The 24,616-nt window shown below is 47.7% G+C and overlaps 1 protein-coding gene across 8 annotated transcripts in view; it reads right to left on the bottom strand.

Annotated features, from left to right (window-relative positions):
• Positions 1-24,616, bottom strand: part of LOC132833830 (kazrin-like) — a 704,169-nt gene that overhangs the window by 5,244 nt on the left and 674,309 nt on the right. For 6 of the 8 annotated variants that reach the window (XM_060852461.1, XM_060852462.1, XM_060852464.1 and 3 more), the window contains one exon: positions 1,465-1,606. The exons of the other annotated variants lie outside the window; for them this stretch is intronic. In XM_060852461.1, coding sequence (XP_060708444.1) covers positions 1,465-1,606 — 142 coding nt within the window. The remainder of the gene's footprint in view (positions 1-1,464; positions 1,607-24,616) is intronic. 8 annotated transcript variants of the gene reach the window in all.

The raw sequence follows: 24,616 nt of genomic DNA, 5'->3' as shown, positions 1-24,616 counted from the left end.
TTCTCTAACATTGTCATCACAGTGTGAAATGTACTCAGTCTTGGTGATCGGTCCCTGCTGACCATGGGATACCATTGGTCAATTGGTTCGCATCAATCCTCCAATTATCTCAGAAACCCAGAGGGTATGTTACATTCCCACCCACCCACCCTCCTACCCAGACCTCACATTTCCCAAACTCCGCATCCAGTCCCTCTCTGCACCCTTCACAATGGATTGTGTATACCTCCCTTGCAGCTGACTCCCTAACCCAATATAAAAGAAGCCAATTCGGATTTCTTTGCCAACTGAACAAATGCTGGTGACTTGCCGGGGGACCAAAAAATATTCATCCAAGAAACAAACAGAATACAGAGCAATTGCTCCCGCCCATGTTTTCCCCAATATTCCAGTGTATGGGGTGCTAATACAAGCTGTCGTATCTTTATATTGGGCATTCCAACTTTCTATTCCATTGACCTGGATGAGACTGCGACATAATGAGTGACCTACCAGCCTCCAGAAAGGACCCTGTGGGAGGAAGGTGGTCTGATCACCCACAAATAGGATGGGATTAAAGAAAAATAGGTACGTTCTGTAACCAATGAGGACCTCCGTGAGTTGGAGGGGCAATCTGGTAATACCTGCGGTTGGACGATTTTTTACTGTGGTCCTTGGCAAGGGGTTGCCACAGGAGGACCAATACAATACAACGCTAAATGTGCAGGCTTTCAGGCACCCCCCAGGAACAACAACACTGTACATTGAAAAAGCATCCTTAACATTGTACGATGTCCTCAGGCACTTCAAGCAGTGTTATCAGTTAAAATTGGACACTGGGCCATGTATGAGAGACCAAAAGAGAGGAAGATATAGAGCAGCGTTTTAAAGAGGAAGAGAGAGGTAGACAGGCAGAAGGCTTTGCAGAAGATATTCTTTAGCTCAGGCCTGAGGCAGCTAAAGGCATGACTATTGATGGTGGGCTGATGAAAACAGGAGATGTGCAAGAGGCCAAAGTTGAAGATGCAGAGTTTGGGACTTTATTGGAGGAAGTGAGTGAGTGGTGTTCTGTATCGGGCATGATGCTAGTCTAAACTGGCAGGATCGGACCCTGCATAGATTGGTTGGATAGGACCAGCCTGGTCCTTGGTAACTCCAGTAATCACATACCCTGGCACAGCTCACAGTTTCGGCTCACAAATGAAGAGTGGCCACTTTGGTGAGATACCAGAGGATGCCTGGCACCAGTGGGATTTGACACCAGGATGAATCAGTGCCTTCAGGAAAATGGGTGGCATAAAATCAGTGCATTATTAAATTCAATGACAACCCTTTTGCCACATCATTTAAACTTCCTTTGTTCACGTGAATTAGTAAATGAATTGCACCATAATCACCGAAGCTGTGAAATGCTGCCATGTACTTGGTGATTTTCAGCTCTCGGTTGAAGAAGGCTTCTGGGAGCTCTAGCCTCTCTGTACTCACCCTTCCTGTTTTGTATTTTCTGCTGGGCTCATCCTCTGCGTATTCTAGAACATGATCCCCAATGTGATTATGTCTCATGAGTGAGCCCTGCTGTACATAACATAGCTGCCCCAATCTCTCACTTTCCTGTATCAATTCATGCCTGCAAATGAGAAACAGGTCATTTTAATGGAGCTCACACCATAACTGAATGAGTTAGTCAATGTGTAGGCCTCGTGCCAAAATACAGGCCCCACAGAGCACTACAATGCAGCAACACCCAGTATAGGCCTTACACCACGGAACAGGCCCATCACCAACACTAGACCGCCCATTGTGTCTCTCAGTTACCAATGCACCTCCTCAAGCCACAATCTCCATTACTTAGACAATCACCATGTGTAAATACTATTGCTTTCAAGTTCACTTAAGTTACAGACATACTGACTTGGAAATTTGCTGTTTGTGTTCAAATCATACAACTTCTAACACAATAAAGCACCACACACACATGGATTATAGCATTTTAAGGCCGACTTGCACATTGTCAATTATTGGTAATTAGGGATGAGCACAAATGCTGACCTTATTAGTGCTGTCTATGTCCTATGGATTTAAAAACATTCTCTTAAGTGTTTCCCATAACATGAAACACATTGCTGTGATTACTGTTCAAGGGGCCAAGTGGGCAGCCATTTTGCACTCACTCAACCAGGAAGTGAGAAGAACAGCCAGCTAATCTTTGTCTTGCTGATCTTAAAAGAGATGAACTAAAGAGTTTAGAATCTTCCCTGGATACTTGTAGATCTCCTGTGCTGATTGTCTTTGATAAGGACAGGAAACAGGGATATTATACTATCTATTCTTTCATCAATTCATCCACTTGTGTTCTGCCTCATAAAGAGAAGTCTTGTATTCTGATGCTTCACTCTGTTCTGTTCCTGGGATGCACACCGAGACAAACATTGCCTGCGCCTGGAGGTCCATCAACTCAGTGAAAGACGCTCTTTGATCTGCCCGACCTTTTGGCTTCCAAAGCAAGGAGTTGACCAAAACTGAGTGTTACAGACTGACAAATTCCAAAGTCCAGGACAATGTGTGGAGGGACACACTAAAGCTTGGCCAGTTGCAGCCAAGGCGCAGTGGAGGAGGACCACCACCTTTCTGTCAAAATTAAATGGAGGTCTGTTCAGTTATTGGACCCTCACAGTGCCCTCAATCATATGTAAATATTGTCTTGTATAATTAAAATCACCTTGGGCTTGTTTATACTCCATATGTAGTGATTATACAGAATTGAACTGCTCCAGCGAATAGGTATGTACATAAAGATTTTTTTTTACGAATAAGGTATATTTTTGAAATAAAAGAAAACAAACCAGCCCAAGGCGTTTTACCAGAGTGAAGTCAGACAAATACATTAACCCCCAAGCCAGAGATGAGCTAGGTCAAAGAAGTAGGCCTCAGGAATCATCACAAAGGAACAGAGGTAGACCGGAGATGTTCCAGGTGAGAATTCCAGAGAATTCCAGAGTTAATGGGACGACTGCCATCTGTGCAATGGAGGAAATCGTTGGCCTAGAGGAGACCTCAGTTGTTGGAGTTAGGGGACTGGAGCAGGTTACAGAAATAAGATCAGGGCAACCAATGGATGGATTTGCATATGTGGATGTCAATCGTAAAGTGGAGATGTTGGCAAGTTGGAAATATGGGGTGTAGTCTGTCATGGCGATAGAGGGAATGGGGATGTGGTGTGTCATGGTGACGGAGGGTATGGGAGTGTGGTCTGTCATGGTGACAGAGGGTATGGGGGTGTGGTGTGTCATGGTGATGGAGGGTATGGGGATGTGGTGTGTCATGGTGATAGAGGGAATGGGGATGTGGTGTGTCATGGTGACGGAGGGTATGGGAGTGTGGTCTGTCATGGTGACGGAGGGTATGGGAGTGTGGTCTGTCATGGTGACAGAGGGTATGGGGGTGTGGTGTGTCATGGTGACGGAGGGTATGAAGGTGTGGTGTGTCATGGTGATGGAGGGTATGAGGGAGTCGTGTGTCATGGTGATAGAAGGTAAGGGGTTGAGTGTCATGGTGATGGAGGGTATGAGGGAGTCATGTATCATGGTGATAGAAGGTATGGGGTTGAGTGTCATGGTGATAGAGGGTATGAGGATGTGGTCTGTCATGGTGATGGAGGGTATGGGGATGTGGTGTGTCATGGTGATAGAGGGAATGGGGATGTGGTGTGTCATGGTGACGGAGGGTATGGGAGTGTGGTCTGTCATGGTGACAGAGAGTATGGGGGTGTGGTGTGTCATGGTGACGGAGGGTATGGGAGTGTGGTCTGTCATGGTGACAGAGGGTATGGGGGTGTGGTGTGTCATGGTGATGGAGGGTATGAGGGAGTCATGTGTCATGGTGATAGAAGGTATGGGGTTGAGTGTCATGGTGATAGAGGGTATGAGGATGTGGTCTGTCATAGTGATGGAGGGTCTGGGGGATGTGGTGTGTCATGGTGATGGAGGGTATGGGGATGTGGTGTGTCATGGTGATGGAGGGTATGGGGATGTGGTCTGTCATAGTGATGGAGGGTCTGGGGGTGTGGTGTGTCATGGAGATGGAGGGTATGGGGATGTGCTGTGTCATGGTGATGGAGGGTATGGGGGATGTGGTCTGTCATGGTGACGGAGGGTATGGGGGTGTGGTGTGTCATGGTGATGGAGGGTATGGGGGTGTGGTGTGTTATGGTGATGGAGGATATGGGGATGTGGTCTGTCATGATGATGGAGGGTATGGGGGTGTGGTGTGTCATGGTGATGGAGGGTATGAGGGAGTCATGTGTCATGGTGATAGAAGGTATGGGGTTGAGTGTCATGGTGATAGAGGGTATGAGGATGTGGTCTGTCATATTGATGGAGGGTCTGGGGGATGTGGTGTGTCATGGTGATGGAGGGTATGGGGATGTCGTGTGTCATGGTGATGGAGGGTATGGGGATGTGGTCTGTCATGGTGATGGAGGGTATGGGGATGTGGTCTGTCATAGTGATGGAGGGTCTGGGGGTGTGGTGTGTCATGGAGATGGAGGGTATGGGGATGTGCTGTGTCATGGTGATGGAGGGTATGGGGGATGTGGTCTGTCATGGTGACGGAGGGTATGGGGGTGTGGTGTGTCATGGTGATGGAGGGTATGGGGGTGTGGTGTGTTATGGTGATGGAGGATATGGGGATGTGGTCTGTCATGATGATGGAGGGTATGGGGGTGTGGTGTGTCATGGTGATGGAGGGTATGAGGGAGTCATGTGTCATGGTGATAGAAGGTATGGGGTTGAGTGTCATGGTGATAGAGGGTATGAGGATGTGGTCTGTCATATTGATGGAGGGTCTGGGGGATGTGGTGTGTCATGGTGATGGAGGGTATGGGGATGTGGTGTGTCATGGTGATGGAGGGTATGGGGATGTGGTCTGTCATGGTGATGGAGGGTATGGGGATGTGGTCTGTCATAGTGATGGAGGGTCTGGGGGTGTGGTGTGTCATGGAGATGGAGGGTATGGGGATGTGCTGTGTCATGGTGATGGAGGGTATGGGGGATGTGGTCTGTCATGGTGATGGAGGGTATGGGGATGTGGTCTGTCATATTGATGGAGGGTCTGGGGGATGTGGTGTGTCATGGTGATGGAGGGTATGGGGATGTGGTGTGTCATGGTGATGGAGGGTATGGGGATGTGGTCTGTCATGGTGATGGAGGGTATGGGGATGTGGTCTGTCATAGTGATGGAGGGTCTGGGGGTGTGGTGTGTCATGGAGATGGAGGGTATGGGGATGTGCTGTGTCATGGTGATGGAGGGTATGGGGGATGTGGTCTGTCATGGTGACGGAGGGTATGGGGATGTGGTCTGTCATGGTGACGGAGGGTATGGGGGTGTGGTGTGTCATGGTGATGGAGGGTATGGGGGTGTGGTGTGTTATGGTGATGGAGGATATGGGGATGTGGTCTGTCATGATGATGGAGGGTATGGGGGTGTGGTGTGTCATGGTGATGGAGTGTATGGGGGATATGGTCTATCATAGTGATGGAGGGTATGGGTATGTGGTGTGTCATGGTGATAGGGGTATGGGGGTGTGGTGTGTCATGGTGATGGTATGGGGGATGTCGTGTGTCATGGTGATGGTATGGGGGGTGTGGTGTGTCATGGTGATGGAGTGTATGGGGGTGTGGTGTGTCATGGTGATGGTATGGGGGATGTGGTGTGTCATGGTGATGGTATGGGGATGTGGTGTGTCATGGTGATGGAGGGTATGGGGATGTGGTGTGTCATGGTGATGGAGGGTATGGGGATGTGCAGTGTCATGGTGATGGAGGGTATGGGGATGTGGTCTGTCATGGTGATGGAGGGTATGGGGATGTGGTGTGTCATGGTGATGGAGGGTCTGGGGGTTGTGGTCTGTCATGGTGATGGAGGGTCTGGGGGTGTGGTGTGCCATGGAGATGGAGGGTATAGGGATGTGCTGTGTCATGGTGATGGTATGGGGATGTAGTGTGTCATGGTGACAGAGAGTATGGGGGATGTGATGTGTCATAGTGATGGTATGGGGGATGTGGTGTGTCATGGTGATGGTATGGGGGGTGTGGTGTGTCATGGTGATGGAGGGTATGGGGATGTGGTGTGTCATGGTGATGGAAGGTAGGGGGATGTGGTGTGTCATGGTGATGGAGGGTATGTGGATGTGGTGTGTCATGGTGATGGAGGGTATGGGGATGTGGTGTGTTATGGTGATGGAGGATATGGGGATGTGGTCTGTCATGGTGATGGAGGATATGGGGATGTGGTCTGTCATGGTGATGGAGGGTATAAGGGATGTAGTGTGCCATGGTGATGGAGGGTGTGGGGATGTTGTGTGTCATGGTGATGGAGGGTATGGGGATGTGGTGTGTCATGGTGATGGAGGGTATGGGGATGTGGTGTGTCATAGTGATGGAGGGTATGGGGATGTGGTGTGTCATGGTGATGGAGGGTATGGGGATGTGCTGTGTCATAGTGATGGAGGGTATGGGGGATGTGGTGTGTCACGGTGATGGAGGGTATGGGGTTGTGGTGTGTCATGGTGATGGAGGGTATGGGGGTGTGGTGTGTCATGGTGATAGTGGGTATGGGGTTGTGGTGTGTCATGGTGATGGAGTGTATGGGGGGATGTGGTGTGTCATGGTGATGGAGGGTATGGGACATGTGGTGTGTCATGGTGATGGAGGGTATGGGGATGTGGTGTGTCATGGTGATAGTGGGTATGGGGTTGTGGTGTGTCATGGTGATGGAGTGTATGGGGAATGTGGTGTGTCATGGTGATGGAGGGTATGGTGGGTGTGGTGTGTCATGGTGATGGAGGGTATGGGGAGGTGGTGTGTCATGGTGATGGTATGGTGAATGTTTTGTGTCATGGTGATGGAGGGTATGGGGGTATGGTGTGTCATGGTGGTGGAGGGTATGGGGATGTGGTGTGTCATGGTGACGGAGGGTATAGGGGCTGTAGTGTGCCATGGTGATGGAGGGTATGGGGATGTAGTGTGTCATGGTGACAGAGAGTATGGGGGATTTGGTATGTCATGGTGATGGTATGGAGGATGTGGTGTGTCATGGTGATGGTATGGTGGGTGTGGTGTGTCATGGTGATGGAGGGTATGGGGAGGTGGTGTGTCATGGTGATGGTATGGTGAATGTTTTGTGTCATGGTGATGGAGGGTATGGGGGTGTGGTGTGTCATGGTGGTGGAGGGTATGGGGATGTGGTGTGTCATGGTGGTGGAGGGTATGGGGATGTGGTGTGTCATGGTGATGGAGGGTATGGGGGATGTGGTTTGTCATGGTGATGGAGGGTATGGGGATGTGGTGTGTCATGGTGATGGAGGGTATGGGGATGTAGTTTGTCATGGTGATAGTGGGTATGGGGTTGTGGTGTGTCATGGTGATGGAGTGTATGGGGGATGTGGTGTGTCATGGTGATGGAGGGTATGGGGGATGTGGTGTGTCATGGTGATGGAGGGTATGGGGATGTAGTGTGTCATGGTGACAGGGAGTATGGGGGATTTGGTATGTCATGGTGATGGTATGGGGGGCTGTGGTGTGTCATGATGATGGTATGGTGGGTGTGGTGTGTCATGGTGATGGAGGATATGGGGATGTGGTGTGTCATGGTGATAGTGGGTATGGGGTTGTGGTGTGTCATGGTGATGGAGTGTATGGGGGACGTGGTGTGTCATGGTGATGGAGGGTATGGGGGAATGTGGTGTGTCATGGTGATGGAGGGTATGGGGGTGTGGTGTGTCATGGTGATGGAGGGTATGGGGATGTAGTGTGTCATGGTGACAGAGAGTATGGGAAATTGGTATGTCATGGTGATGGTATGGAGGATGTGGTGTGTCATGGTGATGGTATGGTGGGTGTGGTGTGTCATGGTGATGGAGGGTATGGGGAGGTGGTGTGTCATGGTGATGGTATTGTGAATGTTTTGAGTCATGGTGATGGAGGGTATGGGGGTGTGGTGTGTCATGGTGTTGGAGGGTATGGGGATGTGGTGTGTCATGGTGACAGAGGGTATAGGGGATGTAGTGTGCCATGGTGATGGAGGGTATGGGGGATGTGGTGTGTCATGGTGATGGAGGGTATGGGGATGTAGTGTGTCATGGTGACAGAGAGTATGGGAAATTGGTATGTCATGGTGATGGTATGGAGGATGTGGTGTGTCATGGTGATGGTATGGTGGGTGTGGTGTGTCATGGTGATGGAGGGTATGGGGAGGTGGTGTGTCATGGTGATGGTATTGTGAATGTTTTGAGTCATGGTGATGGAGGGTATGGGGGTGTGGTGTGTCATGGTGTTGGAGGGTATGGGGATGTGGTGTGTCATGGTGACAGAGGGTATAGGGGATGTAGTGTGCCATGGTGATGGAGGGTATGGGGGATGTGGTGTGTCATGGTGATGGAGGGTATGGGGATGTGGTGTGTCATGGTGATAGTGGGTATGGGGTTGTGGTGTGTCATGGTGATGGAGTGTATTGGGGATGTAGTGTGTCATGGTGACAGAGAGTATGGGGGATTTGGTATGTCATGGTGATGGTATGGGGGATGTGGTGTGTCATGCTGATGGTATGGGGAATGTGGTGTGTCATGGTGATGGAGGGTATGGGGGATGTGGTGTGTCATGGTGATGGAGGGTATGGGGATGTGGTGTGTCATGGTGATGAAGGGTATGGGGATGTGGTGTGTCATGGTGATAGTGAGTATGGGGATGTGGTGTATCATGGTGATGGAGGGTATGGGGATGTGGTGTGTCATGGTGATAGTGAGTATGGGGATGTGGTGTGTCATGGTGATAGAGGGCATGGGACATGTGGTGTGTCATGGTGATGGAGGGTATGGGGGATGTAATGTGTCATGGTGATGGAGGGTATGGGGGATGTGGTGTGTCATGGTGATGGAGGGTTTGTGGGTAGGAAGCTGAGTGCATGGATAAGTAAAAGATAAGAAAATGTTGGTAGAGCCTGAGGGAGTGCCCAGAGGAGTGAGACAGACTTGATCACGAGATATTAGAGTGACTAATGGGAGATTTGAATTCAGAAGGGCATGTCTGAAACATGGTTTTTACATAAATATTAACTCTGAGGAGGCTCCTGGGCCTGATAACCTGTTGGTGTTAATTACTTTTGCTTGAATCAATGCCAATGATTAACCTGACAGGGAAACAGGAATCAAGGGTTTAGAATGTGTCGTCATTAGCAACACGCCCTCAGCCTATGGAAGGATTTTGAACATTAAAACATTAGCTAATCATAAATTAATGTTTTCTAAGAGGCAGAAGAGAGAACACTCAAATGATTACACCAATACTCGGAGTATTTACAGTTGGCGGTGTGTTGTATGACAGACCATCTATTTAATAGGAGAATGAGTTGAAGGAAAAGCAGCAGATACAAGGGCCCCTTGGGAAACAGGATGTGGCTGTGTTCTCATGGCTGAAATTGAGCAAGAATTAGTCGATTTGAAAATCAATAGCCACAATCACCAATACCACTGCTCGCTGCTTCTGCCTGTTAGAGTTGACAATCATTGCTCTGGAGTGTCTAGGAATGGAATGTTAACTCCTTCGACACTGCCCAGGAGAACAACTACAAAGGCCTTCAAAACAATAATACCTTTTCTCTATCCCTTTTAACATTTTTAGTTATCACTTCTTGGAAATTGGGATCGGGGCAAATTTAACTGTGCAAGATAGGCCAACTCTTACAAACACATCCCAAGAGTTGGGACTCCTGAGTAAAATTCAGCCACACACATGACCTCGCAACAGAATCACAGATCTCAGGATGTTTGTCTTACATTTATGTCACTTACAGGCACCTGGCCACCACACACCTCCCTGCCACTGCGATTGAAATTGTGTGGATACCTGAGGTGTCGATCATCACCCACCATCACCTCACACCACGTCAGGAAGATAAACCGAACCAAATTAATCAGAGGGACAGAGGGTGAACAGCCTGCCAAGGGAGAACTGCAAAATCAAACAATTTTACTCTCTTGCCTCCTCACAAATTCACAGCCTGGTGATGAATTGGTAACATAATGTCTCCACTGATTCCCATGTTCACAAAGCACCAATGGTTGGGAGAGAAGGTTAGGTGAACTCCTGTCGGCTAGGTGAGAATGTTAGGTGAGCTCCCATTGGCTAGGTGAGAAAGTTTAGGCGAACCCCCATTGGCTAGGTGAGAATGTTAGGTGAGCTCCCATAGGCTAGGTGAGAAAGTTTAGGCGAACCCCCATTGGCTAGGTGAGAATGTTAGGTGAGCTCCCATTGGCTAGGTGAGAAGGTTAGGTGAACTCCCATTGGCTAGGTGAGAAGGTTAGGTGAACTCCCATTGGCTAGGTGAGAAATTTGAGTGAGCTCCTATTGGCTAGGTGAGAAGGTTAGGTGAATTCCCATTTGCTAGGTGAGAAGGTTAGGTGAACTCCCATTGGCTAGGTGAGAAATTTGAGTGAGCTCCTATTGGCTAGGTGAGAAGGTTAGGTGAACTCCCATTAGCTAGGTGAAAATATTCTGTGAACTCCCATTGGCTAGATGTGAAGGTTAGGCACGATACCATTGGCTAGGTGAGAAGGTTAGGTGAACTCCCATTGGCTAGGTGAGAATATTCTGTGAACTCCCATTGGCTAGATGTGAAGGTTAGGCACAATACCATTGACTAGGTGTGAATGTTATGTGAGCTCCTACTGGGTAGGTGAAAAGGTTAGGCACACTCTCAGGTTTGGATTGTTTCAAGTTCTCTGACCTACCACCCACCACCCCAAAACCTACTCACATTTTAAACAGTGCACCAACATGTGATTAAGTGGAAACACAAAGCTGCAATGTAAACCTTTGATAAGGGTTAACAAAGGGGTTTTTAAAAAAAAATCTTTAATGCAATTTTGATGTCACTGGCAAGATCAGCATGTTTGCCCATCCCAAACTATCCCAATGAACTGAGTGGCTTCCTCAGCCATTTATGAGTGCAGTTAAGAATCAACTGCGTTGCTGTGAGTCTGGAGTCATGTGTAGGCTAGCAGAGGTACAGGTAACAGACTTCCTTCCCTGAAGGTCATTAAGGAACCATGATATGGAAATGCCGGTGTTGGACTGCGGTGACAAAGTTAAAAATCACACAACACCAGGTTATAGTCCAACAGGTTTAACTGGAAGCATTAGCTTTCGGAGCGCTGCTCCTTGATTAGGTAGTTGTGGAGTATAAGATCGTAGGACACAGAATTTATAGCAAAAGTTTACAGTGAGATGTAACTGAAATTATATATTGAAAATGACCTGGATTGTTTAAGTCTCTCATAGTTTAGAATGACCATGTGGGTTTCAGTTCTTTCACATGTAAATCCCACAACTTCTTTAAAGTTATATTCTCAATTGAGCTTTGAATATGAGGATGAGCACTTGCCAAGATCTTCCCCAAACCTCCACTTCTCACCTTTAAACAACCACCAAATCTCAAACAAATTATTGTTTGTAGCAAACTGCCCCGCTTTCAGGACAACTCCATACAACCCTGTCACGGTAGACGCTGCAACATGTGTCAGCGTGTGGACATGGATACCACCATTACATGTGGGGACACCTCCCACCATGTATGTGGCAGGTACTCATGTGACTCAGCCAACGTTGCCTATCTCATATGCTGCAGGCAAGGATGCCCTGAGGCATGGTATATTTGTGAGATTGAGCAGAGGCTACGGCAACAGATGAATGGACACCGCAAAACAATCAACAGATTGTTCCCTCCCAGTCGGAGAGCACTTCAGCGGTCTGGGACATTTGACCTCGGACCTTTGGGTGACCAGGACAGGCAACAGCGCAAAGTGGCCAAGCAGAGGCTGATAGCCAAGTTCAGTGCCCATAGGGAGGGCCTCAACTGGGACCTTGGGTTCATGACACACTACACACATGGACACACACACAGACACACACACGCACATAACACACACACAGACAAACGCAGACACGCACGCCTACAGACCCATACACTCATGCGGATCCTCTTTCACACGCTCACACACACCCTCTTCACACTTATACCCCTGGCAGCTGGGACTATTTGCTGAGCTGGGAGTTTTTCTTGCAAACATTTCGTCCCCATTCTAGGTGACATCTTCAGTGCTTGGGAGCCTCCTGTGAAGCACTTCTGTGCTGATTCCTCCGGCATTTATACTGGTTTGAATCTGCCGCTTCTGGTTGTCAGTAGCTGTCCGCTGCAGTGGCCGGTATATAGGGTCAAGCACTGAAGATGTCACCTAGAAAGGGGACGAAACGTTTGCAAGAAATTGCGCGCCAAAAATCGTTAATTTTAAAACCTACCAATCAGGAATGGACCCGGACCATAGAACAGGCTGTCACCATAGTACAGAACAGGACCACACACCGCAAAAAAACGGCACTAAAAGAAAAAATGGCCAAACTAACACACAATGGAGAGGACATCACAACACGCACCTGGGTTAAAAACCTCTCCCACAGACAGCTCACAAACACGGAAAGAACAATACTGGCCAAGGGACTTAACTACAACTACAGGGACGCCAAGACAGCAGACTTCCTAGCAGCACTAGAATGCACACTCAGGAACAATGGATTGACAGAAGAGACACAACAAACAGTGAGACAAAGTATCGTACCTCTGATAACAAGGAAAAGACAAACACACAACCTCAACATCAAGGAGAAAGAAGCACTAAAATCACTAAGAAACGATAAGACCATAATCATACTACCAGCAGACAAAGGCAAAATGACTGTTATACTGGAAAAGTCAGACTACATATACAAAGCTGAACAACTACTTGCAGATACCAACACCTACCAAAAGAGGGAGTTTGACCCCACTCCACAGCTCACCAATAGAATAAACAACACACTGAGAAACCTACAAAAAAACGGACAGATAACCAGGTCTGACCTACAAAGAATGAAACGGGAAATCAACAACACCCCCAGATTCTATGGACTACCTAAAGTACACAAACCAGACATCCCACTCAGACCCATAGTACCACTACCAGGAACACCATCACACAAACTGGCTAAAGAGCTACAGCAGAAACTGAAACACCTGATCAGCGGATCCAGACACTCTATACAGTCAACACAAGAATTTTTGGACAGCATCAGAAATATACACATAGACAAGGAAGAAACCATGGTCTCATTTGATGTAACGGCACTGTTCACTTCTATTGACAAAACCCTAGCCAGAGAAACAATATCCAACTTGCTGGACATACATAACAGACAACAGGACGCTGAACCTATTATCAAAGACGGCATACTTAAACTACTGGACCTGTGCCTCACAACACACTTCACATTCAACAACCAGATATATGAACAAATCAACGGAACACCCATGGGCTCACCGATCTCTGGACTCATAGCAGAAGCAGTAATGCAAAGGTTAGAACAAACAGTCTTACCGCAACTACAACCCAAACTCTGGGTCAGATATGTGGACGACACCTTTGTAATCATTAAAAACACAGAAATAGAGAACACACACCGGATCATCAACGCCACACTCACAGGAATCCGATTCACGAGAGAGGAAGAAAAGGACAACCAGCTCCCATTCCTGGACGTGATGGTACAAAGAACACCGAACGGCGAATTCACCACGAAGATATACAGAAAAGCCACACGCACAGACCAAGTCCTGAACTATGAAAGCAACCACCCCAACACACACAAACGAAGTTGCATCAGGACACTATTCAAAAGGGCCACAACATACTGCAGCACACCAGAACTACAAAAAGAGGAAGAAGAACACCTATACAAGGTGTTCAACAAAAACGGATACCCGTGCAATTTCATCAACAGATGCCTCAGGGAAAGACAACGAAATGAGGACATGCCGCAACCCAAAGGACTGGCCACACTACCACACATCAGGAGCATTTCTGAACTGACAGCCAGACTGTTGCGACCACTAGGACTCGTAACAGCACACAAACCAACAGCCACGCTCAGACAACAACTCACCAGGACAAAGGACCCGATACCCAGCATGAGCAAAACCAACGTGGTTTACAAAATCCCATGCAAGGACTGCACAAAACACTACATAGGACAAACAGGAAGACAGCTAACAACCCGCATCCATGAACACCAACTGGCCACGAAACGACACGACCAGCTATCCCTAGTAGCCATACACTTAGATGACAAACAACATGAATTCGATTGGGACAACACCATCATTATAGGACAGGCCAAACAGAGAACAGCCAGGGAATTCCTAGAAGCATGGCACTCATCCACAAATTCGATCAACAGACACATCGACATAGACCCTATATACCGGCCACTGCAGCAGACAGCTACTGACAACCGGAAGTGGCAGATTCAAACCAGTATAAATGCCGGAGGAATCAGCACAGAAGCGCTTCACAGGAGGCTTCGAAGCACTGAAGATGTCACCTAGAAAGGGGATGAAACGTTTGCAAGAAAAACTCCCAGCTCAGCGAACAGAACCACAACAACGAGCACCCGAGCTACAAATCTTCTTACAAACTTTGAAGATGGGACTAGATTGGGTTGGGATATCTGGTCGGCATGGACAAGTTGGACTGAAGGGTCAGTACATCTCTGTGAGTCTACGATGAGGTTTGTATATCAACTGTCAGTCGATATTGGATTATTGTTTGAAAATTAAAGGCAATGTTTGATTTTAATCCCAATTCTCTTGATCTTTATTAGTTTGCCTCTTCATTGATGAGGTGGTGGGGTGGACATTACTACCAATAATGGGAAAAATACCTCCAGGAAAGCTTTCCAACACTACTACCTTTAACCACCGTTGAAAGCTCCTTCTACTTAGGAAGATTAACAAGTAATAAGGAGCAAACTCCAAAATGTAAGGAAGCTGCGTGGTATATGAGGTGGGAAAAAGAAGGGCTTTTCAACACTTAATGGACAAGACACCAAATAGATTCACATTTAATGCAGAACCAGACTCCCACAATCCCCAACTCCCATCCCGCCCTGAAACTGGGCCCTGTGGTATGTATGCCATTGGTCACTGCTTGTGACCAGCCAGAAGAAAAGCTCCAATCTCTTGAATAAAACAAAGAACTGCAGATGATGGAAATCTGAAACAAATCCAGAAATAGCTGGAAAAACTCAGCAGGGCTGGCAGCAACGGTGGAGAGAAGGCAGAGAAAGAAAAAGAGCCATTGGACCCAGTATGTTAATTCTGTTTCCCTCTCAACAGATGCTGCCAGACTTGCTGAGTTTCGCCAGCAATCTCTGTTTCTGCTCCAAGCTCTTCAATTGTACGAAGTGTAACCTGGAGGAAGGTGCGCATCGCAGTGGGATGCGATATGATTAGGGTTAGGGTTATCACCAGGTAACCCACACATGAGGAATGGACATTAGCCCAGGACACAGAGCTCCCCAAGGCCTGAGAGTGCTGTTTGATTTTCCGAGGCTCTCTCCTTTCTTGCTGATGTCGCGCAATGCGAAGAGAGGGGACAATGGGATCTGTGTCAATGGTTTTCTAACTCATTGAGCAGGAGTTCCACAGATGAGTTACAAACTTTTGGGATTTTGATTCCCAAGTGACATTTCAGGCACAGCACTCCAGTGCAGTGTAAAGCAAGTGCTACATTATAAACAGACTGTCTTTTGCAGGATTTCTTGAATCAGAGCACCTTGTACACTTGTACGATTTAAAGAGGACCCTGACCTCATCCTGGCAATTTTCCTGACTCAACCAAAACTGATATTTTATCACAAAAACAGAAGTTGCTAGAAAAGCTCAGCAGGTCTGGCAGCATCTGCGAAGAGAAATCAGCGTTAATGTTTCAGGTCCGGTGACCCCCCTCTTCAGAACTGAGGAAGAGCAACCAGACCTGAAACCTTAACTCTGATTTCTCTTCGCAGATGCTGCCAGACCTGCTGAGCTTTTCCAGCAACTTTGTTTTTTGTTTTTGATTTACAGCATCCACAGCTCTTTCAGTTCTTAACTGATATTTTATCTTTATCGGCCATATCAGTGACATGTAATTCTGGATAGATGCTGCAACAATGAGGACTACATTTCAAACCAATCATTTTTTAAAAAAATTTGTGATATAAGCATTGATGGCTCAGCCAGTATTTATTGTCCATTCCTGATAGCCCTTGAGAAGATGGTGGGTAGCAGTCCGATGGAACTGCAGCTGTTCATGTTGTGTATGGGGGAGGTTACATTGTGAGTTGGAGGATTTTGATTCAGCAACATTGATAAAATTTCAAATGTGATATTTATCTTTTTACTTTGCCTCTTGTTTTGCTGACTTATGGTCATTCTGCGTATTGTTGTAACGTAACTTTTTATCTTCACTTCTCAATTTTGTAACTAAGGATTGTATCTGAAATGGTGCTGTAAGTGGCAACTTTTAAACTTTTCACTGTACTCTTTTGAGTATATATAACAATAAAGCGACTGAAAACACCAAACGCTGGAGATCTGAGTTTCAAACACTGCGGTACATCCAGGAGGGGGCCATACCTGATAGATTAAGTCATTCAAATTCGGTCAGTGATCAGGAACAACAGGGTGCGACTGTAAGTGAGGGAGGTAGGAGGATTCTGAGTTCAGGAGTGGAGGAGCCTCAGCCCTTAACCTTGTCCAACAGGTATGAGAGTTTTGCTCCCTGTATGGATGAGGGAAAGGGCTGTGGACAGGATGAGCCAGCTGATCACGGCACCATGGTGCAGAAGACCATTCAAGAGGTGGGGGGGGGGGGGGGGGGGGGGGGGGGGGAAGCAAAAAGACAAGTGGCTTCTATAATTAGGGGGACAGATAGTATCCTTTGCTGGCCGGATTGGGAGTCCCGCATGGTGTGTTGCCTGTCCGGGGCCAGGGCGCAGGACATCTCTGACCGGCTTGAAAGGAAGCTGGAGCAGGAAGGAGAGGATCCAGTTGTTGTGGTCCACATTGGGATGAACAACATAGGCAAGGCGAGGAAGGAGGACCTGCTTGGGGATTATCAAGCACCAAGAAGGAAATTGAAGAACAGGTCCTCAAGGGTCTTAATCTCTGGCTTACTGCCCGAGCCCAATGCCAATCGGTATTGGGATAAGAAAGTTAGGGAATTAAACGCATGGCTAAGGGATTAGTGTGGGAAAGAGGGATTCCATTTCATGCGGCATTAACATCAGCTTTGGAACCAGGGGGATCTGCACCTTTGGGACCCTGAACCATTCTGAAACCAGTGTTCTAGTGAAAAGGATAAATAGGGTGGTCACTAGAACTTTAAACTTGTGAGTCGGGGGGCAGGGAAAGCGACAGGGCGTATGGAGTTAAATGGAAAGATAAGCAGCGTGACAGCATGTGTGCAGGTGGGTTTAAGCTCGAGGCAGACTAGGAATGCAGCAATAAGGAAGGAGACCTTAGGACATCCTATGATTTCCAATATTTCTAATAATGATAAGAAAGTTAGCATTAAGGCATTTTGAACGCTCATAGTATTTGTAACAAAGTTGATGAGTTAATGGCACAAATCATCATGAATGATTATGATGTGTGTTGGGGATAATCTGCTATCGGGGTACCTACATTGGGGCTAGGGAGGGGAGCACCATTATTAAAGCAGACATTGTCAGGTAACAGCTAAAACACAGCCATGTAAAGTAAACCCAGCCACTGCAGGACTGTCTGCCTGAGGCCACATTCCTTGGGGATTAGAACATGTCCATCAGTTTCAGATCATCCTGTTACAATCTCATTGTTAATAAAGGAAACCGGTAACTATCGGATAGTGTAAATCGCACCGATACTACACTTAATTGATAAAGTACTTGTTAATGCCTCCGCTGACGTCAAACTCCATCGGGTCCTGTGTTAAATGATAATACCTGTATATTCAACTATGGAGAACTATTGTGAACGCCCAGACAGCCGGACGCTGTCCAAACAATAAACTTTTGAATTACAAGATCGGAAACTGCTGAACCCAGGATGACTACCCATTGTTCAGCACAGCAGGAGCTGGACAGGTATCTCGGGGCAGCCAATAGAGACACTAATCCCTTCACAGACAGGTGAACCGACCAATGAGAGAACCGCACGAGGGGAACCTGACCGGGAACTCGAGGAGGCGCGAAGTATAACTGCACCGGGTCCGAAGAGGAAGACAGAACGCCTTCTCCAACGAATTGCATGCTCTTGAATTCGTTGTATAGTTTGCCAGTCTTGATTCTGTAATAAACGGTGTTTTTGCTCCAAACTCTAGCCGGTGTGATCTCTCCTTCCAAAGAACACGTGGAGACGAGACCCTACGGTTCCGTCCCAACAGCTGGTGAGCCTGAACGTGGGAAGGGAAAGAGACGACCGCAAGTTGGCCACGTTGGCGGACCAGAGGGCAGACAAACTTTCGGCCGAACTTTTAAAAGGTGAGGAAGCGCCTGTTAAAGCAAAGACTTCCAGTAGGTAAATTTTTTTTAGTTAGTCAGTCTTTGTCTGCTCCCTGATCCTCACCAACACAAACAGTACTTTTAAATCAGTTTGGCAGCAACGTTGCAGAGTCCATACTGGTAAGCTATTTTCTCACTTCTTCACTAATACCTGCCTGTTTTCGTGGTACTGAAGTGACTAATTGACCCATGGCTAGCCTTAAGTTAATGCGTGGATTTTGGATCCTGGACGCAGTTTTTTGAGTTGAGTTTACGCGTGGATTTCGGATCCTGGACGCGGTTTTTGAGTTAAGTTAATGCGTGGATTTCGGATCCTGGACGCAGTTTTTTGAGTTGAGTTTACGCGTGGATTTCGGATCCTGGACGCGGTTTTTTGAGTTAAGTTAATGCGTGGATGTCGGATCCTGGACGCAGTTTTTTGAGTTGAGTTTACGCGTGGATTTCGGATCCTGGATGCGGTTTTTGAGTTAAGTTAATGCGTGGATTTCGGATCCTGGACGCAGCTTTCTGAGTTAAGGTACAGCGTGGCTTACGGAGCCTGGACGCTTTTTGAAATTAATTAATACAGCGCTGACCGCACTTGACTGATTGGATCCTTTCTCTTTTTAATAAGCACTTTAACTCTGACAACTATCGATAGACACACTTGCTGCTAGCATCCTAAGGGGACAGAGGGCGGATCTCATCTCCTGGATAGGGTTTACCTGCACAGGCGTCTGCCTTAGACCGGTTGTTAAGAGCAGAAGTCTGCCACGCGAAGGTCAGGCTTTGAAAGACACTGTTTTTTAAAGCGGTACCCATCAGGGGGATCCGACATGGAGGACTTGATTTCGGACCGCCGAGGATGTAATGCCTCGAAACACGTAACTAAAACTGGGGACAAGGGACTGCGACAGGCTGAGACGAGAGTACGGACACACCGACAGTATGCGTGGGTTGGCATGTATGTGGGTGAAAACCAGTGTGGGGCCGGCCCAGTGAGAGAGGGAGTGAGTGAGTGAGTGCAGTGATTTTTAACAGACGTGGCGAACGGAGGTGTCGCAGCAAATGTTTCATCCCAGGTCTCGGTGTACAGTGGACCGGCGCCGACAGCCTGAATGACGGAGAGGGACCGTGGGAAGCCGCCCTGGTGTCGGAGTACGTGTGTGTTGTTCTCTACACTTAGCGGTTTGGGATTGATCACTTAACGGTCTGGGATTTTTCTCCATAGTCTCGTCTTGATTTTTAGGATTAAATACCGCTTGTCCCCCCACTATCGCTTTTAATTACTCTTATACTTGGAAAGGAATACCTGGATGTAGGGAGGGGGCGCAGGAAGGGATGGTGGAGCTTTTTATTTTAATAACACTACGGTTGTGGAATCCTAAGACGGTAAATCCCAGGGTGTCCCGTGCTCACCCTAGTTTTGGCGGGTCACCCTTCTCTGGGCGGGTCACCTTAGTTCTTGACGGGCTTTCTTGCTTTTGGCGCGAAGGCTCAGGTTGGGCGGGGCCAGCTGACTTTTGGCACGAACGCTCAGTTGGGGCGGTGCCCGTTCGCTTTTGGCGCGAATGCTCACTCTTGGCAGGATTGCACAGTCTAGAAGGGGCTGCTCGCCTGCGGACGTTCCGCGACCCTATTAGCTCAACTACCGCGCCACCACTACACCGATGGGTCTCTCAAGCGTCATTGCCCTACTCCATGGGATTACTCGATGAACAGGTCCTCTTCAGTTACTGGGATGTCGATATGAATCATGCCTCTAACCACATCTTGTTTGACAGGTTGTACCTTTTACTTTTAACTATAACGTCCCGACCAACAACATGCGCATTGCCGTATCGCCAGACTGTGCGTTTTCATTTACAATGTTTTGTATGTCCAGTGTTTGGCCGTCCCACTGCCCAAATATCCCCCAACCCACTTATTTTTGCCTCTCTCTCTTTTTCCCCCGCTGGTCACAGGCCTCAGGCCTCCAACTAGGACCTGCTACTCAGCACACAGCAGGGTGCTTGGCCCATCTCTCTTCCTCGCGGCCGCTCACTCATCTTTTTGTCCGCCGACATGGGTGTTTAGGCCATCCCTTTTCCCCTCGTGTTCACAAAGTGCCAAGAACGAGGGGGGGCCCACCTACTCCTTCTTCCATCTATGCCCTCCAAATTTTTCTGCCCCCTCTCACGAACCCATTTTTATCTTTTCTCCCGAGTCCACAGACTTTTTCTTTCGCTAAAGCATTATGGACGCTCATTTTAAGCAATTTCCTCCTGCTACTGTTCCCCCCCCTCCTCAAGTTTGCGGCTAGGGAGGGGAGCACTACCACTGCAACAGACACTGCCACTGCAACAGACACTGCCATTTCCACCCCTTAAAGCGGGTATTGGCAACCGTGCGGGGTGAAGATGCCAGCCAGTCTACCTGGTTGAAGCTACACTCTCCAATGCTTTGAATATGCAACCTGTAACTGCCAGACACTACCAAACCTTCCCCAGTGGAATCTAGTACAGACTCCTCTTGCCGATTGTACTGCCCTATCCTACACCCCGCTCTCCATTCCCCATGCCGTGGTCACGCCCCTTCATCGTCTCCTCCCAAACCTACACACTTTATGTTCACCGCCGGATCTGAGGTCGTCTTAGCTTTGTCTTTCACTCGGCCTGCATGGGTTTCACTGAATAGAGAGTTTTCCGCTCCCTGAGGTTTGCTACCAGGACTTCCCAACCCTCATGCCCTGCCCAAATCCTTCAGTCTCCTCAACTGCAAGTACTCCTCGCCAATTCATCTGTTCATATCTTTTGCGACGTGCAGGTTCGCACTGAGAACGGCAGGGTGACCAGGTTCCTCTATGAATCCTCTCCTAGGGGTATCTTTTAAAGGCTGCTACTTCCCCCAAATTCATCAAATCTTCATGTATTTCACGTAGGAAACTGCTACACAGCCAATTTCTGTCCTGATCTGTCTGACCACCTTTTTGAGATTCGCTCTCTCTCTGTCTCCTTTCCAACATGCCCGCAGCACCTGCGCACACTCCTTTGGCTAGAGCACACGGCCCCTCTCACAAGCAGGTTCTTCATTAGGCCAGGATCGTCCTTGCACCTCTCGTTCTGCGCCTCATTCAGGGCAACAAGCCCCCTCAGGGAATTGGTCCAACTTCGTAACACCGCAAATCTCCCAATTCTTTTCTTCATTGCTATAGTACCGCCGTTGCATGAGCTTGGGGTTCGGGCGTAGTAGAGGCTATCTCTCCGGGGCGTGTCGGCTCCCTCAATGGTTTTCTTTCGAATTCATATGATCCTGTTGTGCATCCTGTTGTGCTCATGACTAAATTTTCATCTTCATGTACATTGAATGAAGCCTGGTTGTCCAAAGAGCCCCTACTCATTTATTTTGCCCGTCTAAATTGGGGATATGTGAATTGATCCTTCCATAACAGCGGGTGGGTGAGATGTACTGTGCGCCCTGGCAATCGAAACACTGCTGTTCTCGCAAGCGGCCCTTGTGGACTGTCCAGTATTCCTGACTGGCCTCAGCCACTCTCGGAGGCCACTGACCATGCTACTGAGCTGCCCACGTCTGTCCTTGTGGCAGTGAAATGGATGTCGCCATCTATTACTCAATGCAGCACGACTGGTTAGCCAATGACGGGTAATATCCCTCGGGCGAGGGACAACCTAAGACAGGCACAGTCGCGCATTGACATCGGAACGGGTGGCCTCCGTTCGTCTCCATTTGATGAGATTTCTGCCTGCTTGCATCCGTGTCGGACGGTTGGACAGCACTGCTGCTCTCTGGAGCATACTGATCTACGGGACCACCGGGGCACAGTACAGTTTCACACTGGGTTTCAGATCTCTAGCGGGTACCTAACTGCTGGTACCAGGCTGTTCCTACTCCCTTTCCAAACTTACAACGCCTATTTACATTTGCCGGCTCTTTGGACTACAGCCTTGCGTTTACTAAATGGCTTACTCATTCTAACGCACTCGCGTACATTTCGCCAGCTCTGAATGACTTATTGCAATGCTTGTCTAATCCTGTGCTTTTCGTTATTTCTGCAGACACTGCCTCAATTACTTCAACTATTAGTTTAGCTTAGCATGCAGCTGTGACTATCTATTGCTTAATTGTGTCGCGGCGCGTTTTTCAGGGCACCCTTCATCCCCACATGACTGTCTCCTTAGAACTGGTGAGTCTGGTCGATACAACACCGGACACCGGTCGCCTCGTGGGGTTGCGTTCCTTACGGGATAAGGGGGTGTGGCCTCTTTTGAGGCCAAGGGAGGGAATGTTGGGGATAATCTGCTATCGGGGTACCTACATTGGGGCTAGGGAGGGGAGCACCATTATTAAAGCAGACATTGTCAGGTAACAGCTAAAACACAGCCATGTAAAGTAAACCCAGCCACTGCAGGACTGTCTGCCTGAGGCCACATTCCTTGGGGATTAGAACATGTCCATCAGTTTCAGATCATCCTGTTACAATCTCATTGTTAATAAAGGAAACCGGTAACTATCGGATAGTGTAAATCGCACCGGTACTACACTTAATTGATAAAGTACTTGTTAATGCCTCCGCTGACGTCAAACTCCATCGGGTCCTGTGTTAAATGATAATACCTGTATATTCAACTATGGAGAACTATTGTGAACGCCCAGACAGCCAGATGCATAGCAATGAGGAAACCCTTCCAAACAATAAACTTTTGAATTACAAGATCGGAAACTGCTGAACCCAGGATGACTACCCATTGTTCAGCACAGCAGGAGCTGGACAGGTATCTCGGGGCAGCCAATAGAGACACTAATCCCTTCACAGACAGGTGAACCGACCAATGAGAGAACCGCACGAGGGGAACCTGACCGGGAACTCGAGGAGGCGCGAAGTATAACTGCTCCAGGTCCGAAGTGGAAGACAGAACGCCTTCTCCAACGAATTGCATGCTCTTGAATTCGTTGTATAGTTTGCCAGTCTTGATTCTGTAATAAACAGTGTTTTGCTCCAAACTCTAGCCGGTGTGATCTCTCCTTCCAAAGAACACGTGGAGACGAGACCCTACGGGTCCGTCCCAACATGTGGTTGGCATCAAAGAGATAAGGTTGTGGGAGGTCAGGACTGGCAGTTAAACAACCAAGGATTTACAACTTATCGAAAAAAAACAGGGAAGTGGGCAGAGGGGGTGGACTTGCCTTATTACTTAAGAACGAGATTAAATCTATGGCACTGGTGTTTACCAAATGGGTCTCAACACTGTATAGTGATCCCAAAGCAGTTGTAATTACCAATGGATGAGGCTCGGATAGTTTCAGTGTGGATAGGGGCTGCTGTCAGGGATATCCTCTCTCGCCATTGCTATTTACGCTATTAATTAAGCCACTAGCAGAAGCTATATGGGCTGACCCTAATATAACAGCCCCGAGAATTGGTATAGGTAAACATAAAATTACCCTTTATGCAGATGATGTTCTTCTATTTCTCAATAATCCCCTGATGTCTGTGTCTCGTCTAATCCAAGTTATTAATACATTTAGTGTATTTTCAGGCTATAAAATTAATTTCTCAAAATCAGAGGCTATGCCAATAGGTGGCCTTGCTAATATATCCCACTTATTGGACGGATCCCACTTTCCCTTTCGATGGTCCCTGGAGGGTTTTTTATATTTAGGCATTTTTATTACCCCAGTATTTGGTCAGTTATACAAGACTAACTTTGTGCATTTACTGGAAAGGATAAGGCAGGACCTCCAGCGATGGGTAGACCTTCCAATTTCCTGGCTAAGTAGAATAGCACTAATTAAAATGAATGCCCTGCCCCGTCTCCTATACCCCATGCGGATGCTTCCGGTGATGCTGCCGAGGCTGGCACTATGTAAATTATATGGCTGGTTGGGTTCCTTTATCTGGAATCATAGACAGCCCCTTATTAAGCTGAAGAAGCTACAGCTTTCACAGGCAAAGGGAGGATTGGATTTCCCAGATTTTAGGAAATATCAGTAAAGTTCCCTATTAAGTTACCTAGCTGATTGGGTCTTGTCTGATCCGCAATTAATCTGGCTGGACATCGAGGCTTCTCAAGTAAAATGCCCACTTACTAACCTTTTATTTTCAGACAAGAGGAAAATCATTACGGATCACTGTAAAAACCCTATAATACTAAACACAATTAAAGCTTGGAATATAATGCGGCAAAATGAGGGCAACTCACATAAAACATTCT

Source organism: Hemiscyllium ocellatum, chromosome 37 (genome assembly GCF_020745735.1).
Source record: "Hemiscyllium ocellatum isolate sHemOce1 chromosome 37, sHemOce1.pat.X.cur, whole genome shotgun sequence".
NCBI classification, from domain to species: Eukaryota; Metazoa; Chordata; class Chondrichthyes; order Orectolobiformes; family Hemiscylliidae; genus Hemiscyllium; species Hemiscyllium ocellatum.
The sequence above is the reverse complement of the archived record's forward strand: the minus strand, read 5'-3'. Positions and strand labels throughout refer to the sequence as shown.